The sequence below is a fragment of the Phlebotomus argentipes genome, unplaced genomic scaffold (assembly GCF_947086385.1).
Source record: "Phlebotomus argentipes unplaced genomic scaffold, Phlebotomus argentipes genome assembly contig_15, whole genome shotgun sequence".
Lineage (NCBI taxonomy): Eukaryota > Metazoa > Arthropoda > Insecta > Diptera > Psychodidae > Phlebotomus > Phlebotomus argentipes.
In genome coordinates, this window is record NW_026776181.1 from 6,944,283 (window position 1) to 6,963,216 (window position 18,934).

Here is an 18,934-nt window from a genome sequence, read left to right on the forward strand (position 1 = left end):
TCCTCACTGGAAAACTTTTGGAGATTTCGAACACAATTTTCAAGTTAAATTAGTTTTCTTGGAAGCCTTTTTTACATAACATATCTTATATGTATTGCTAGTTTTGTATTAATTTATATGCAATAATATTTAATATGATTATGTCGAATTGGCGCTCTCTTCTGACATAGTTTATTATTTGCCTTTTCATTTTATTGGGAGTTTGGTGCATTGTGTATAAAAATTTAGTGATTTAATTTGAAAAGAATGAGCAACCATAGAGTGGACGAAAAGGATGCAGAAAGAACTATTGTTGAAAAAGATCAAGTTGGATGGCAATAAAAGGAATAAAAAAACATGCAGTGAATTGAAAGAAGAGGGAGAGAGAGAGAGAAACAATAATAAAAGTGGAGAAAAAGATGAGGAAAAAGGAGGAAAGACTTGATCGTAAATCTTGAAAGAACATAAATTTCAAAGCATAAATCTCATTTTTAGAGGGAGCTCACATAAATTCCATTAAAAACTCATAAATGTGTAACGATTTTTGACTTTGTGTTAGTTAAATTTATTCCCAGCAATATTCATATGTACTATGCGTTACTCCAATATTATGTAAAGTGTGATATAGAGCTTTTCCCTCTGCATACATCTCATGCGAAGCCACCCGTTCCAGCGCCGCGTAGCGTAAAATTGTACACAAAATATAGAGTTCAGAGGGCATTCTGAATTGATTAGAAAATTTAATTATTCCACGAAATTGTCATTATACACATAATTTTCAAATAAAGACTAAATGTGGAGCTAGTATATTAATAATTTTAACCCACACACGCACGTCTCTGTTGTGCGTACATATTGGACACTATAAATTTTATTTGGGTTCCACGGGAGGCGGGGGGATGTTGTGTGGTGGCTTTCAGACACGTTGGTTTGAGGAAGGTTAAAACAATTAATTAATTAATTAAATCGAATTTCAACCCATAAGCTTTTACATAACATTTGACGTTAATTGTCAATGAGACAAGATTTCATTGATCATTTAATTACCAGTGGCAGAGAGTCAGATTCAATATACTCTGTATATTGTGCAGAAAAATGTCAACAGTATATAAATAAAGAGTCAATGATTGTCATCAGTTTGGGCTGATGGTGAAATACGAAGAAATGTGAAGCTGATTGAGGAAATTTGGCCTGTCCAAAATTATTAGGTACATTTTGTGTGGTAACTTTATCCATGGCGAGATGGATAAACTTAGAGTGGCACTAATAAATTTTATTAATAATCAAAATTGTGAGGAATAATTAATTTGTGGCAAATTCCATTTATCAGATATTCGATCATATGTGTGGGAGAGTCGAGAAATTGTTTTCATGCCATAGATAACTATTAATAATTATAATGATATTGTATCATGGAATAATGACAGTGTAAAAGATGAATGGGCAGTTGGGGGGTTTTCACAATTGATTGCCCTCAAACCCTCTTCCACCCACACACCCACCCACCCCCCGAATGGTTTCCCACTGTCTCCGCTCCTGTTCCAATGTATGAAAATTCCACAGTATGCAATTTTCTTACACAAACTCCCCAAGATATGGGAAAATCTGTGTGAGCGCCGCACATAAGGATGAAAAGAAGTCGCTGGTCTTTTTATTTACTGGCATTTTACAGTACATTTGAGGGGATTGTGATCAAATGCAGCTTTATGGCCTGATAAAAATTGTGTCTTGGCGGAGCCTTTCTTTCCATATAGAAAATGGTTATTTTCAATTTTATTCGTCCTTCCGGCCATCAGAGTGCACAGGTTTCTGGGGAGTTTTCAATTGAATGAAAAGTGAAAATATGCCATAAAATGGCCATTTGAGGGATTGTGAATGTTTAGCTTGATTTATTTTGGCATTTCGTGGAGAGACAATGCTCAATATACTTTATTTATGAGGGTTTAACTTGGGCAGAATTGTTCTGTTACTAATAAAAATTAGTATTATAGATATGTTTATTAGAACCAAAAACTTAACATTTTTAAGAAGTACCTTAATTCAGACATGGAGATCCTAAATCTCTGACTTTAGTCCGCTAGCTTGTAAGAGTGGTTGAGTCTTAACGGAAAGAGGGATTTTTGTTTCGCATTGGATTCTATAGAGATAAAAATTTAGTATTAGAAACCTATACACCAAATTTTCATATAATGCCAGTGTGTTGAGTGTTCGAAGGGGAGTTAATACGTGGTATTTTTAAACCATTTTTGCTTTTAGATCGACTTTTTTGTGTCTTGCTTGTGCTCCTTTTTTGTAATTATAAGGTACACGGTATGGAGTAATTATACAGTTTGTGCTTCTCTTTTCTTATACCTCCATTTATATTGTTGGTATTGTAGCTATGCTGTGTTGCATTAATAGAGGTTGAACTGTGTGTTGCTGGGCAGAAGGAGGAGGTGGAGATATAAATCAGAGAGATTAAAAAAATGTATCAAACAACAAAAGAGGAATTTATGAGTTGAAAAAAATAGCGACAAAATGGCCAAGAGGGGTGGGTGGGTGGGATTTTTTTTTGTTTGGAAATAAACTTAAAATATGGATGAAAATAGTTATAATCGCGAGGGAGAAATTTAACGGCAAATTAGTTCTGGCAAATGCGATTAAAATTCTGTGAAATGTGGCAATATCGGTGGGATGTGTTCATGGTGAGAAATGTGATTTTGTGTGTGGTAATTTTCTCTCTTTCACTCCGTTGACTTATTCTTTTGAAATGTTGAGAAAAGTGTCTCTGTGGCAGCACGAAGACGAGGAGGAAATAAGGAGAAAAACCAATAGACGACATAGTCAAATAGACGAACAAGAAGTAAATATATGATGTTGGAATTATTACTTTTTCTTTCAGTCAGCAAAAAGAGAGGGAAGGGAGGAAAGTAAGAGGGCGAGAATAGATTAGTTTGAGGAAGAAAAAGGCAAAAGAATAAGCCAGAGAATTGTTGAGTTCATCGACCTGGCAGCACAAGAGACTAATGATGATTGATAAATGTCTGTCACTAGTTAATTCATTCAAATTAAGTAATTTCGTATGTATTTCTCTGGCTATTTGCTCACAAAACATCCACTGATGAAAGACCGCATATTGAGGAGGACAAATGGATGCCGAGGAACAATGAGGAAATTGCTCGATTGTTCCCTTTATTAAATTTCTGTCAATGAGAAGCTTTTTCCTCTCCCCCGAAAAAAAAAATTGTGGTAGAAATAGAAATAGAATTGACACAATCTCATGGAGAGAATTGCCAAGGATTTTTCACAGTGCACAGAAGATAAGATAATTCCACGCAAATTAGTGGGATAATGTGGTGTAAAAAATTAATTGGGCAATTTTGCCGCACAAAAGTTGGTAGGATATATTCTGTGAAATGTGACATAATGGGACAAGAAGAATTAATTTGTGAATTTATGATAATGGAATTCACATGTAATTAATTGACCATCACGATAAGGAGCTGGAGTTCTTGTGAGGCATAAACAAAAGGCGCTGGGTGGGGAGTACATAGCCAAGGAAATGCATTAACAGAGATGGAGTTTTATATGGAATATAGATTTGTTTCTATATTTAGAATCCCACAAATGGTCTTGGGATGTTTCTTGCTTTAGTGTCGTGTATTTTTTCGGGCTTGTAAATACATATTTCAGGCTTTGGGAACATGAAATTTGGTATGGCCTTTTTAATATGAAATCCGGCAAACTGTTCGTCACAGTGTAAGTTAGAAGTGGAAGTGAAACGTGGTATTCTCCATTAAACATTTTACGACTCATCTGCTAAATTCTTCCATGGAATCGTCCTAAAAATTTCTCACACAAGTATATATATGCTAGATAAATTCCATGAGAAGTATAATCAAGATTTGCTCTGGCATTTTCCCATGATAGATCTGGCGCGGTGATTAAAAGTGAATTTCACAAGAGAGTGAAAATCGAGCTAATCCCCGAGTTTAGTGTAAAATCTTGCCATCAATCAGAATTTCATTATTCACCAAAATAACGATGGTATTGCGATTAAATGAAACGCATCTGCCAGAGTCTTGAGCTCTTTCGAGAATCCCCCTATTATTTTGAGATTCTTAAGTGGCGGAGAAGAAAGATAGATAGAGAGAGGAAGGAAGGAAGAGTCCTCCAAGAACAATGATAGAGTGGGATTTTTCGTCATCGTGGCGAAACAAGGATGAGATGGAAAAGAAATCGATGTACTTTTGTAACATGTTCTTCACATCATTTTCTCCCTGTTTCACGTCAGTTCTATTCTACTTTTCTGTCTCTCTTACTTTTCTTGGATGATGATATTCTCCAATTCTCCACTTCCTTCCCTTTTCCCGCTGGATTCCTCCGTGTTTTCTGGCCTTCATCTGCTTCATCTCAAGAAGGCAACCACCTTCAATTCTTCTCTGGCCTCTTCTTCTTCGCGTTTTGAGGTCTTTTTTCTGCTCAAACTACATGCTCTTTGGCTGTATGCCGCGTTTTTGGGAGAGAGTATAAAATCAGAAAATTGGAAATGAACATAAAGTCTGTTATATGCAATTTAAAACTTTATTATTTCTTTAGCGAACTTTGTAAAATATGTTGAAAATTTTTCAAATTAAATTTCACCCGTATGGGAGAGAGAGGCATTATTGTAAAGTTTTCCCCCATTCTCTCATCCACTTTGCTTCTCTTTCACTTCCTCCCCCATCATTGAAGTTCAGCATTAGATTTTTATTTGTGAAGTATTTTCCTGGAATTTTCTTTCTCGCTGTTTTTCTCCTAGACTTCTGTGGGCATTAAATTGATTATTATTTTTATTTTTATTATTATTATTATTTAGAAGTTCTGTGGGAGCTTGAGAATGGTGAATTGTGGAGCTAAGAAGAAAGGCGGAGAATAAATTAAATTTTCATAGTTATTTCATCTGCAGACACACTCTATATTAATTGACGATGGGAATAAATTGTGTCATTGTGCCAGGGAAGGAAGAAAGGCTCCTTGCTTTTCTTCCATTCACTCATTTTGTCATTGTCCTATTCATGAGGCTTTCAAATCTTCCTCGAGGAACTTTCCCGAGATAACTGACGAGGGGAAATGCAATCGTGAATGGCTCGCTTTTTTGTGCGATAATGATGAGAAGATGTATGAAAAATGGGGTGTTTTACGAGTGGGTGGGAGATCATTTATTATGGTAATCGGTGATATTGATTTTTCTATTTTGTTTTTCTTCCTCTCTTCCCATCGACAACCATTATGCTCTCCATCTGCAAATTGATCGGATGAAAAGTGTGCGAAAGGGAAAACATGATGATAAAGTGTGAAGTGGAAATTGTGTTACTAAAAGCCTATTCTAGTCTGATGTTGGCAAAAAGGGGTGCTTTTTCCTCTGTTGTCTCTACTTTTCTTTGCCTTATAATCATGTGAAATTTCACTTGTAAATGAATTTTATTGCGTGTAATACAAAAATTGTACCTACTATTAAAATGGTTTTGTATGTCAGACGGAAATTCCGAGAATATCAATAAATTTTCTGAAAAACTTTCACGCTATTAATTTGCAATTTATATTCCTATTTTTCCAACATCTCTCTGATTCACTCTCAATTACTTTTCTCACTTCCTCCTCGGCCATATATTCACTGAGAGTGAAGTTAGTCGCCATCTCGCTCTCGCAACAACATAACTTTTTTCTACACCTATTCTTCCAACTATGTACACTTCGCTCTTCTGCAAGAAAATGAAGTTGGAGAGAAAAAAAAACACACAAGCTGCTTACCATATTCAGAAAATGAAAAACTTGGGCAAAAAACAGGTCAAGTAAACAATGGAGATAAACGCAATTCACCTGAGTCTTTGGTATTATTATCTATTATTTAAAGCATTACCACACATGCAGTGTGTGTGGCGTTTGGTATGTAATTGTTAGAATTGCAATTATGAATTTATTTGCAAATAAAAGGAGGAAAAATTACAATAAATAATAAATTACTCTTCAGCATTCATATGGAATTTTCATTGAATTTTTCTCCTTCCTCTTCATGCATAGCCACTCTTTGCCAGCCTCCAGAGGTGATGCTTTTTATCATTTGACTGCAAGATAAAATGCACACGACGGCAATTGAGTGGACGCTCACAAATACCAACAATGGCTAAATTAATTCAAGAGAGACTTGGGGACATGAGTCGATGGAAAAGCCGTTTGGCTAGTCGCGCATAGAGCCAAATATAGAAGAGAATTTAAAAGCACGGCAATTTAGCAAAATAAGTAGACTTTTTATCCATACATCCTCCTTGTCTTACACCGCGAGGTCATCTCGCGAAGATGGTTTTGCTGAAAGACAACCTAACGGACCCGGCGAAGATGGTCAATTTATCTCCACTGTGGCAGAGCCACTAAGAGCCCCATTCTTTTATCATAATTTTCATAATTTTTTCCAATCACCATCTATCTTGTGTCAATTTTTGCCTCGCATTAAACTTCCCACACTTCCTGAGCGCACGGATAAATACACTTTTCCACTTTGTCAGGGAATTTCTCTCTCACTTGCCGCACAATCTTTTTCTGCATTGGCAAATGCGGAGTGGTGGCAATTGAAATAACAAAGAAATTCGTTAACGATACAAAAGTATTTTATTTATTCCAACCATTCAAACACAACAGACCAAACATCGCGACTTGACGAGCAAATGTGTGGCGGGAGAGGAGAAGAAAAAATATTTCTTTTGGGCCACAATCCATACATAAAATTCCATTGATGGGTGGAGAAGAAGAAGAAGTGTACTTTTAATGTTGTAAGAGCAAAAGCGTGTCACCCAAAATGTGCTCCATAGAATTTCTACGGTTGGTTTTTTTTCTTCTTCCTCGAACAAATATACTCCGCGAAGAGATTGATTTAAATTCGATTAGGCAGATTCTCCACGTGCCTTGGTCGCATAGAAATTCCAGCGACTGTAAGAAGTATAATGAGGAAAACAACTATTTCTTGGTCAAATAAAAATTTCATGGTGATTTTTTTTGTCTACTTTGTACCTTCCACTTCTTACTCAAAACCTCCCGCTTCTTCGTCGCACATATTTACATTTCTCAGAGCAATCGAAATAGCACGTTTAAAAAGAAGTTATTCACACATTGATATTCATGGGCGATGCGGTGAACTTTGCGGGAACACAGCGGAATTTTGTTTTATCGCACTGGAATGCCATTGGAGAATGTCTCGTGACTTTCACAGAAGCGTTCTTTATCTCAATGCACTCATTTTGACGGATTAACCCATTTGCAGTCTATGAAAACAATTTTCTTGAAGTTTGTGTCTCTTAAACACTGTCAAAAGGTTATTTTGAAATCATTTTGCCATTCTTGCTGTACATTTCTATCGAAGACTCCCAGTGAATCACAAAAGCTAAAAAATAGCAGGTATTTTAGCTAAAGAATGTTAAGATGTCTTTTTTAGCATTACTCCTGCTATTTTTCCATAATTATTTTGTTAAATTTACTGCTTTATTCTAATTAGATCTCAGCAAGGAAACAGGAAGTCCAACTACCTATGAAGAAGGTCAAGAAAGTGAAAAAATTGGCTTTTTAAACCTCAACTTTGAGATCTTAACATTATGTGTTCGCTAGGCTTCCTTAGCAATTAAATTCTATTCACCTTAAATGACAACTGTGACATTTATTTGATATCCATACGGAATTTTTCACTCATACAGCAGATTGACTTGGATTGCAGGAGTGAAATGCAATTTTGACGTGATGCAGCGAATACAGAGAGCTTTACATATATTCCTGCCACTTTTGACGAGAGAGACAAATGCAAAAAAGGCAGGAGAAAAGCTCATTTGTTGTTGCGAAGCGTGAAATGGAGGGGAGAAGAGGAAAGTGAAATAGAATAGAGTACACTCAAATGAATGATGATATTTACAATTAAACTATTTTCCCATTGCATGAGAGAAGCCACAGTGAAAAAGGGGAGTGAAAGAAGAGTGTTTCTCCACTCTTCTCCTGTCCATTTACGCGGAGATTCATTTTCAAGAGTGGATGAACAGAAGTGGAGGGTGTGAGAGAGATGTAATTAAAAATTCCGCACTTAATGCCTGTGAAATTAGCAAATTAGAGGAGTCATAAAATAACATGAACCTAACACAGGGAAAAGCATCATCAAAGTGTCGACAAGAATAAAATGGAAAAGAAATATAACTTATGTGAATACACGTATGTTCTCATATGTGACTACAGAGAAATATGCCGTGTAAGTCATATATGGCGGAGGCATAAAAATCGATATGGAGGTGGCAGAAGGTGAGAAAGAAAAGAGGATGGCAAAAAAGCAGCAGGTGCCACACTTTTGGTACAAATTCACCAAATATTTTCCATCGGTTGACACAGAAAGAAAAAAAAACGGATATCCAGTGTCGCTGCGGAGAGAAATGCTCATTTCTTAGAGACTTCTTGTGTCACAGCTTTTACCTACTTCAATGCCACATTGTCCTCCTTGCTCCCGTCTGTTCTCGGTCACTTTTTTTCGCTGCGCCTCCACCCCAAATTGCACGTCTTGCATTACTTGCCATGTGCAATTTTTATACATTATTCTTGCACATTATTCAAATTAACATTTGGCCATCCACTGGCGAAAATAGCATCGTCGCAAAAAAAAAGATATACCATGAGCAATTTTAATTCGCAAGAGAGCCGAGAAGAGAGCAAAAAAGAGTCCAGCACACGTTTTGGTCGTGTGCAATTTGTCTTAAATTTCAGTTTTATATTTCACTCATGGTGCCTCTTTTTCTCCACCATTTGATCTCCCCTCTTGTCCTTCTTCTCATCAACACCCGAGCTCACTCTTGTTGCTTTGCCCACGAAGCTCCCCTTCTCGGCCGTGGATATTTTTCCGGTTCATTTATTCACATTGAACTCTGCAACCAGTCGATTTTTTCTTCCTCACATTTCGACGGGTGAATTGAAAACTATGAAAAAACAAAATTGCCATTTTTCAGGAGAGCAAGTTGGATATTTGGTGTTAATATCGCTGCGAAATTTGCTGAATTTACCTCAAACACCCACCAATCGTTCATTAAATGGTTAATATCGCCCTATAATAATTAATTTGTGCATGTTACAGTTGATTTTATTGGTATTTATTGAAATTTTTGATTGACATACGCCAAAGCAAATAGATAAACTGAAATATTAATATCCAAAGTCTATTTTATTAAAGTCGAAGCGTTCGATCCGTTTGACTGCAGTTTCTGACAATTTTTTCAAACTCTTTTTTAGTAGTTAGAACAGATGAAAAGCTTTCAAATTAGCTTTTTCATGGTTTCCGATTTCTCAGTGTATTTTTATCACTGCTCTGCTTCCTTGGGTGTCCTTGATTGAGCTTAGATGCACTGAAAAATGGATTAACATCATGTTGGATGATGTGCGGAAAAGTAATGAATAATTTTGCCCAAAATTGGCGCCACTCGAGACACTCTCGCAAACTATAATTTCATGTGAACCAGTACGGATGAAAAGAGGGTTATTATATTGCAATATCTGTTAACTTTTGCGTTAGACTCGCCATAGAAGAGCCCTCAAGTAAGATATTCTTCAATTATTGCTGGATTTTTCATCCCACCGTCCCTGAAGGAAGGTGAAGAGGAAATTGGTGAGATTGAATGTGGCAGAGGAGGGAATCATGAAAAGAGATCATATACGAAAACCTCCTTAATTCTCTTCAATTTTCTACAACATCGAACAAAAGGGTGAGCAATGGAGGGAAATCAAGGGCGAAATTGTGAGCTTTCCCCAACCCGCGCCGCTCCCAATCCAAATGAGAGTTTTGACAATGGCAGGGAAAATTGCAAAGATGGGAGATGGTGTATTAAGTCAAAGCTAATTTCCACTGTGAATCACAATGAATGTCCCAATTAAATTTTATCTTTCATTCTTCTTCATTTCACCTCCTTGACAGTGTACGAAAAGCACATGAAAACTTGAGTCCCACTTTTCATTTTGTCATTCTGTCGCGAATGAGAGATGGAAAAGAAGGGCACAGAAAAAGAGCTGAAATTATGTGTCTGATAAGGTTCTTCTCCCCACTTTGCAAAAGTAAAATGGGTGTTGTGTATGAAATGTTGATAAATCCTAATGAAATTCCATTCAAAATTCATTCATTTAAGGGTTGGGAGAGACACATTTTATTACATACATAGGAGTGAAAATTCTCATTGAAAATTTTCCTCGCGCGCAATGAATGCAATTTATTTTGCTTCCCATAATGAAAGTTAAATAAGTTTTGCTTATTTCGAAAGCAGACAATTTGCTGAAAGTTTTAAACTTTTCGTCCTCTTTCCTCTTGTTTTCCACCCTCTTCGCGATGTAGATGATGTCTATGGGAAGCACATTGAGAAAAGTGTCAGTGCGCGAAAGGAAGGGAGGAAAACTATTTAATTTATGAAATGAATTTGTATGCTTTTCCTTATACATGTGGAAATCTCTCTTTCTCTCTCTCTTGTCGCCCTGGAAATCTTTTCTTTTTCACATTTGACGCGAAGGAGTTCCCTTCTTGTGCCCAGGGAGAAGTTTTACACATTTTTGCCTTTCAGAGAAAATCACTTGAAATTCTGATGGCGGCTGATGAGTGTGTGTTGAGTTGAGGGAGCAGAAAGCTCATTTGAAGCTTTCTTGTTTGACAAAAGTTAAATCCGAAGAGAGTTGTATAAATTTTGTAAATTCGCTGGATGAAAATTAATCTCACTTAACTGGGATGTTGTTAACCTTACTTTCGTAAAACATCTTCGACATCGTCAAATTACGTAGATTTTAATTATCAATGAAAATTTTGTAATTTACTTCAACCTATTTACCTCATGTATCATCCCTCCCATTCCCCCTTTAATGGGAAAACTTTAAATTCACCTCCCTTGGAGAATTTTTCATCCCTGTCTAAGTGTATTAAGTACTGATGGGAGGATGAGAAAATTGTGTAAACAAGGTAAATTATTGTGCAAAATATCTTCTCTCATTTACTACACAACTTTAGGTGCAGAAGGTGTGTTTTTAGTTCGGGAAAATGAATATTTTCCTTCGCACTTTTTCACTTATGCCGTGAAATATCTGCTTTATCACGTTCTTAGCTCATTTTTCAAGCGTAAGTGTGAGAAAAGGTCCAAAACATATTCTGAAGTTCACTATGCCTTCAATTAATAAAACTTGTACGTATTTATTCAATGATTTACACTTTATTACATCATTGTCAGCTTATTTATCATTTGTTGAAACATAATATCCGAATGGAGATGTTATAAAGTGTGAGAATAATTGAGATAACTTCCCGGAATTTACCCCAAAATGCTGATTAATTAAATTGATTGGCAATGAATGAGGAATTAATTGAAAAATATTCAACATCCGGTGGTGGATCAAATTTCTCTCAAGTGATTTTTCTCAATGGCAGCAGTTGTTGGTCGGGAAAGTGCCGCGCGAGAGACAAAGACAGGAAGAACGAGAGACGATACACGAAATATATTTGGCTTAATTCCCTAATAAGAAAGGCGCGCAGTGTCTTGTCGAGGCGCCCCTCGACAACATCCTTGTAATATGTCAAACGCTGTCTCCGTTCATCTCACTCGTTCTCCCTTAGAATCTCGTTTAAAATTTAATTAAATACTATATTATCGTTCCTTATCTAGATCCCCAACATTAATATGATTGTGCGCTGCAAAGAAAATGTGTACACTCGACTGAGTCAATTTAATACTCTCTGGTCTTTCTCTGGCTTGACGAGCTGGAAGAGGTTTTATTGCATTGACTACACGCCGAAGAATATAATTTCTCCGCGATGCTCTGCATTGCGATGGGCTCGTGATCTCATATTTTCTGTTCACGTCACCGAAATTTTCTGCATTAATTCAGTCACATTTTCTATTTCGTTTGCAGAAATCCCGAGAAAAACACTTCTTATTTGTCCCTTCATTGTTGACTCTTATATGTTGAGCGCCAACTATTTGGGAAGTTCGTGTCCGTGAATTTAAAGGGTTGACGTTGAGTTTAAAGTCAAGGTAGTTTGAGTGCGCATTTCAGGTTGTTTGCATTTCATCAAAATAATTTTCTTTTTATTCAGTCCAAAGACAAGAAGGTTGAGGGTGAAAATGTTGTTTGCTTTACAAAGTTTGATTTTTGTATTAGTACAACTAGACTTTTTTCCTTCTCCATCTTACGAAATTCCTCACAATTTGTATGCCGTTAATTTGAGTCAGTTTCTTATTTGTCTGTGCTTGTTTTTTTCTCTCTGTTCCACCCACCCCTTTCGACACTGTAATTATAATTTAATTGTAATTTCGTGTTTAATTTTCCTCTCGGATTTTTCGTTGTTGCCTTTTTCCACTGTCTCACTATTAATTTTTGAGAAGTTCCTTCTCTCCACCTTTTATACATTGATTACAATCTTTCCTATTTATTTAAGGTGGTTTTTTCATCATCTCTCTCGTTGTTTGGCTTGATTAGAATGAATAACATATTTGAGTTTGAGTTTACCTTTAATTAGTTTGAAGTTTTTCTTTTTTCCTCCTCTCCACTTTGTGCTCCACTGTTAATTTTTCTCCCTCTTGTCTGTTCAATAAACTCATTAAGTTTCTTGGGCTTTTTTTCATCATCATCCATGTTTGGATAAAATATATAAAAAGAGGCATATAAGACACCACAATAAGATAGTAAGTTATAGATAAGTGTCAAGAGGTTTATCTTGTCGTTTTTTGCTGCCTCTCTTTTCCTTAGTCTCTTTTTTTCTCTCTCAAATTTAATGCAACACACATCTTAGTGAAATCTTTTGGTTTTTCTTCCCTCCTTTTCCTCAATCTCCACTTGAAAAGACTCTCTACGTATCACAAGAGTGGAGGTACAAGAGGCATTAGCAGTCTATGTACAGTCGAGTTGATTGTACATACAAGCAAATAAGAATTTCGTTTACATGGCTCTTAAAATAATAATAAAATTTAAATGTTATTGCACAAGAAAATGGACTGAGAAAAAGGAATATACGGAGTATATTTAACTAATGTCGCTGAGAAACATTTGAATACTCTCATTTTAATATCATAGACCTTCGGAATTGTATAAATTTTACAAGTTTTTTCACACTTGTGTAAGCAAAGAAATGAGATTGTCTGTCAAGGTGTTTCAGCGCGCTACACTTACTTTTTATCTCTATACAGAAGTTGTGAAGATATTGTCTCTTTGCAAAGTGACTTTTTCCTTATCCTGATAAGATTTGTTCTTGTGACTGTAATTATGATTCGTAGGGACTTTGTATGTCCTCAGACAGCCTTGGGAAAACATCCTGAGATTGTGTGTTTTCTTTGCTTGAGAAAACAAAGATTATGCGTCAGTAAAAGAGACCTCAAAGATTGATATCACATTTCAAAGAGGTCGTTTAATGAAATTGGTCACGAAAAAACTGGCTTTCAAATTAAATTTTTACGACTGTGTTGCCCAAGTGATGTCGGAGGGAATGTTCAACACTGTGTGTCTCAAATATTCCACCCTAACTAATAATTTACAGTTGAAGCAATTACAAACAGCCATTTTCTCCCAAAATGATGAAAAACTATTTGAGAATTGCTATTAATTCTAAGCACCCTCACTCCTGGTGCGAATACTGCATCGCACATTCGGAGTGAACCCTCTGAATTTGCATAAATTTCACTTCAAGAATAGAATTTAATTATATTCTGCAACATAGTCATTTGATTTAGTAACTGAATTGGGTGGAATTTCGTTGATTCTGCACAATTGCAATGATTTTCCTCGGCATTTTCTCTCTTATCTGGCTAATTGATTTTTGTCCCATTTGTTGTTCTCCGTTTCTCGTACAAAATACTCTACTCGTGTTCAGCTGAGGGTCTTGTGGCGAAAAAGTCAATAGCCTATGGATTAATGTTGATGATGAGAAACGAAATGTGGCGTGAAATTGTCGGACAAAACTTCATTTTGGAAGGAGGTATAATATAAAGAGAAAGAGAGACAATGTGAAAAGTTCCTTTTTTTCGGGGGGGTTTAATTAAAATACTTGAAGGTGAATTTGATTTGTGTTGTTGCATTTAATTCTCTTGAAAGATCAATTTTAATTCAATTTAGTCAGACATGTGAGAGAAGATGGGAAGTAACAAGAAAACCAAATTGAAGACCACCAAGTTGGTAGAACGTTTCATTACTTGTATTTTCCTTCTATTCACTTCTTTTGTGTCTTTCTGCACTGAGTGTTCAGGACGTGATGCGATTGCTGTTTTGTAGTAGGAATTGTTGTACATTTATCCATCAGCATATAACGTGAGAAGGCATTCCATTGACTCTCTCTCCATCTCTGGGAGATTGAGAAAAGAGAGGAAAATTGTTCTGGGCCGAATGAGTTATTTGCACAGAGGATTAATGAGAGGAGATAAATTATTATTAAACAATTTAGTCAGAAGGTGAATTTCATTAATAACTTCCCCATATGTGACTTTGGCATCTATTCATCGTTCCTTGGGCTGGAATTTATTGATTAAAAGCCCACAACGGTATTGTAGAGAGAAACTTGAAGCTTTGATTTTCCCTCCTGCAACCCAAATGGGAAATGTGAGTGAAATTGAGAAGAATGGCTGTGTGTGTGTGAGCGGTGGGAAATGCGAATCCATGAAAATCGTTTTTAATTGAAAATTGCCAAATGTGCTGAAATCACAAAGTGTGAGTGGTGTTTTTGGCTGTAGAGAAACAGTGAGTGAAAGACGAGTGTGGAAAATCCAATGGAAATTTCCGAAGAGACAAGCACGACCATGTTCGCAGCACATGGAGAGAGTTTTTTCCTTGGTCATTTGTGTAAAATCTAATTCGTATAAATTTGTTCAATCATTGAAATCACAAATTCAATTAAAAGTCTATTGGTGTAGAGTTTTTTTTCTGCTGCACTGGCAGAGAGCCTGTGCCTATGCGGGAATGTGTTGGAATAGAAGAAATCACTTTGTACAACACTGTAATTTTCATTCTAATCGAGCAATATTGATCTCTGGCGAATTTTTGTAATAGTAATTTTCACATGGAGTCTGTAATTAATTCCGCAAATGTCTTCTTTTGCAGAGAAACGACGAGAGTATCGACGTCGCTCTATCGGTGCCACAATACAACGGTCATCATCAGCACAGTACGCAGCATTTCGACATGAATGACCAGGTGAGATTAATAGGAATGGCAATAGTTGCCGGATAAGCCGAACAGCCATTGCAATAGCTTTGCTTTACTGTGGCTAGGATTGCGGGTGTTTTTCGCTCGCTTCCACATTGTAATAATATTACAACTCTGAAATGGTTATAATAATTCCCTTCTTGAATTGGATTTCTTCTTGATAAATCGTGAAAACATATAGCTAGACTCGCGAAGAGAACTACATTTAGCGCGAATGGATAAAAAATCTCTCAATTTAACACGTAGAGAAGGTATTATTGACACCTGAGATTGATAAAATATTTTTTTTTGTGTGCGAGGGAATTGATGAAGAGGAATATTTCAAATCTCTCTGACTATACATAATACGAGAGAAAAGGTGGAATGAGCGAAGAAAAACGATGTGAAATCCATTGAGTCATTTTTCCATCGTGACACGGCACAAATGTTAATAATTTTTCGACGAAGGAAGACAGTTTGAGAATCTTTGCATCGACAATAGGAGGGAGAGATTTTACACGCGAACATACAGTGTAATATTTATTGATTAATCGTCCTGTCTCTCTCCTTCTCTCACTCAACCTTCCGCAAAATAGTTCAAATAATTGTCAAAGTGAGGCAATAAAGTGTGTTATCATGTGCTACATTATGAAAGAGCGCAAATGAAGCCTCCAAGGAGTTTAATGTTATGGCAAATAACAGTAAAAGTGGATGAATACGACACAGTCTCTTTCATTGGATTTCAAGAAAAATAATGAGATGAAATTGCCAAGAATTCGTTTCGGTATGAAAATAAAAGGAGAATAGAAGGTAATGAATTATTCAGCATTAAGGATTAGAATGCAAGATCTTAAGAGTAAATTGAAATTTATTATGCGAGATTTTCTTCTGTCACTTTAGCACTTCTCTTAACTCGTTATGCCGTTCATTGGGTGAAACTGTAGTTTTTTTTTCCCCTCTTTAATCGTCAAAATTGCATTAGATGTTTCCCCGCAAAACGACGTGGCAAAAAAATGGGGGAGTGTCAGAGGAAAAGGAGTCAATTTTTCTTACAGCAAAAAAAAAGTTGTTCAATGAAATTTATTTCTGTTGAGCTGAAAATGGAGGGTATTTTTTATTCCACTAACTTTTCACCCCTCCATTGTTCCTTTGCTTTTGTCATCCTCAATGTCTGTGAATCTCTTTTGATATTTATTGAAAGGATAGATGGAGAGAAAATCAAAATAAGAGAGGGTCGAAGATTCACCATAGTGATAATTTGAAGCCTTTTGAGGAAATTGAGAGGGATTGCTGATTTATTTGATGTGAAGCAGTGTGAGGAATTCACTGTGCAGCTTCCCTTCCACTTTGTGTTGCCTTTTATAATTTTATTTTGAGATATTTCTCAATTAACATTGCAATCATTCTCTAAATTTATCTCTCTTCGATCATTTAAATTTCCCCTCGCGAACAGAGCTTGTTTGCCAGCCTTATTTCTTCTCATGTTGCAAATAGAAATGAGTTTGAAAGGAGGAAAATGTTGGTTTTATTTCGGTAAAAATGCTTGAAATTGATTTATGAGGAAAATATGCACATTCTCGTTCTCATGTCAAATTGGCAAGTGAATGAATAATAAAAAAGTTGTTCCTTCTTCTGATCCAGCGCAAAAAGAATGTGAGGAAAATGCCCTCTCGGCTTTGAATCATAAACACTTGACTTGCAGATTGTCTGCTCAAAATCCACCCAGATGTCCAATTTGGTGCCGGCAGTGTTGGTCTCAACATGTGCTTTTAAAAATATGCCCACCAAGTGCTGAGGATAAATTAGAAGACATGTAATTAAATATTTATTTATGATTAACTGAGAACAACAACTTTCACTTTAACTTTTATTTATGACTGACTCACTGTTTGTGTAATAATCAGTTTTATGTGCCTGTTTTACTTGCTATTAACATTTATTAATGACCAAAATGGCAATTGTAATGTTTATGATGACGATATATCGTATCAGCAAATTTTTTCTCATTCTCACTTTTTCATCAAGCAAAAATTTCTCTGTGGGAAAATGACTTGAAGACAGAGTGGAAGATTGAACGCAATTAAGCTATTTATTCTGGGTGTCTTTGGAGATGCACGACAGAAAAAGAGGATTCCAAATTGTGCGTCTGTGCGCAGGGAGAGTCTAATTAATGAGTATTTTGGACTTGAAGTGGAGCTGCGATAAGCCAGGCGAGGAGTGAGAAAATGGTAAAAACTACACAGTGAGAAATGGAAGCTAATGGACCGAAAGATGGGCGTTTTTTTTTCATGTTCAGCTGCAACTGGAATTGCGTGACGAATAATGCAATTACATGGACACTTTGTAAAAGTTGAGAAATATTAAAGAAGAAAAAAAAACATGATAAAACGTATCGTGTGAAATCTCATGAGTTGTGAGGAAGTCACGCACAGCAATTGAAGATATCACAGTTAAGAGCCAAGGTTAACCTTTCTCCTCATCCAGCATTTGACACTGGTTGTTATCAGTGTTCTACACATTTTTTCCTCCATATCTATTCTACGCTTTAATGTTATTGTTCCACGAAGACACATTGATTATCTAAAATAGTCCAATGAGAGATTTATTAATTTTTTTTCTCGCCTATTTTTGTCTCACGATAAGATTTTATTGCTCCCAATTAAATGTATTCATTCAATCAACATGCCTCTTGCTTCGCACTCTTTTTCCCACACAACTCTGATGGGTGCTTTTTCCCAAATTGATAAATAAATTAGCACTAGAGGAATTTTCAAATGAGCACAGAATGGCAACGAGGAAAAATGGGGGGACAAGAAGTGTGCGGAGGGTTGGCAAAGTGGTTGTGTTAGAGAGAGAGTGAAAGAGAGAGAGAAAAAAGAAAGGCAAATGAAGGCAAATGGGGAAGAAAAACAATGGAATTAAATAAATTAAAATACATTGTATGGCTGTTGAGGCAGTGTAATTTATTCTGCGACATAACAAGATCCATTTCCATATCGATGACTACATCAACTTGTATTAACTGTATATGTTTTAAAGCTCTCTCTCTCTCTATTTTTATTTTATTTTATGCTGTACTAACAAAAGTGAATGTGTGTACTTTATGTGGAAAAAATGGGTATACATGAAGCAGGGCAATAATGCGAATAAATAAACAAGAAAAGGGTCGTCCAACCATACAGTGTGGTGAATATTTATAAAAAAAAATCATATAAAAGAGCAAATCTAGAGGAAGGAAGCGATCGGCTCAGAGTAATTCGACATGGGGTGAAAGAGTGGGGAAGAGTTTCTGGTTGGGGGATGACGATATGTCAAAAGATTTTCAAGAACAACTGCATGAGGTGGAGAAACATGCAAAAGAATGGGCCAATAAATTAAAAGTGTTTCGATACAGTTTCGAGAGTCTTTGGACATTCTTCTTTCCAGTGAACTTCATCCTTTTGCGCATTGTTATATTATAATGAATTCTATTTTGGTGCTCCTTTTTCGCTACATATCCCAACATTTCTTGGTGATTTTTCCTGACTTTTTATGTTTTCAACCTCTTCCACAAGATCCAATAATAGCGATATTTGTTGATTTTCTGTTTTTCCTTAGCAATTCGCTGGGAGTATTGAAAGATTCTTTGATTTCTTTGGTCGTTGGAGATAATAAATATTGTGCCTGGGAAGGAAATGGGATGAAAGGAGAGTTGAAATGGATGGAAAGGAACACAATAAAATTCAAATACTCATTTATTTGATGAATCGATTTGAATTTTGTCCTCACAAAAGGGGGAATAAAT

General features: G+C 36.1%; 1 protein-coding gene across 3 annotated transcripts in view; it reads left to right on the forward strand.

The window, feature by feature from the left end:
- LOC132262073 (TOX high mobility group box family member 2) overlaps nt 1–18,934 on the forward strand; it is a 77,994-nt gene that overhangs the window by 38,019 nt on the left and 21,041 nt on the right. For all 3 annotated transcript variants that reach the window (XR_009468445.1, XM_059761208.1, XM_059761207.1), the window contains one exon: nt 15,067–15,159. Coding sequence is in view for 2 of the 3 variants with exons in the window: in XM_059761207.1 (XP_059617190.1) it covers nt 15,067–15,159 (93 nt within the window). In the remaining variant the exon portion in view is untranslated. The remainder of the gene's footprint in view (nt 1–15,066; nt 15,160–18,934) is intronic.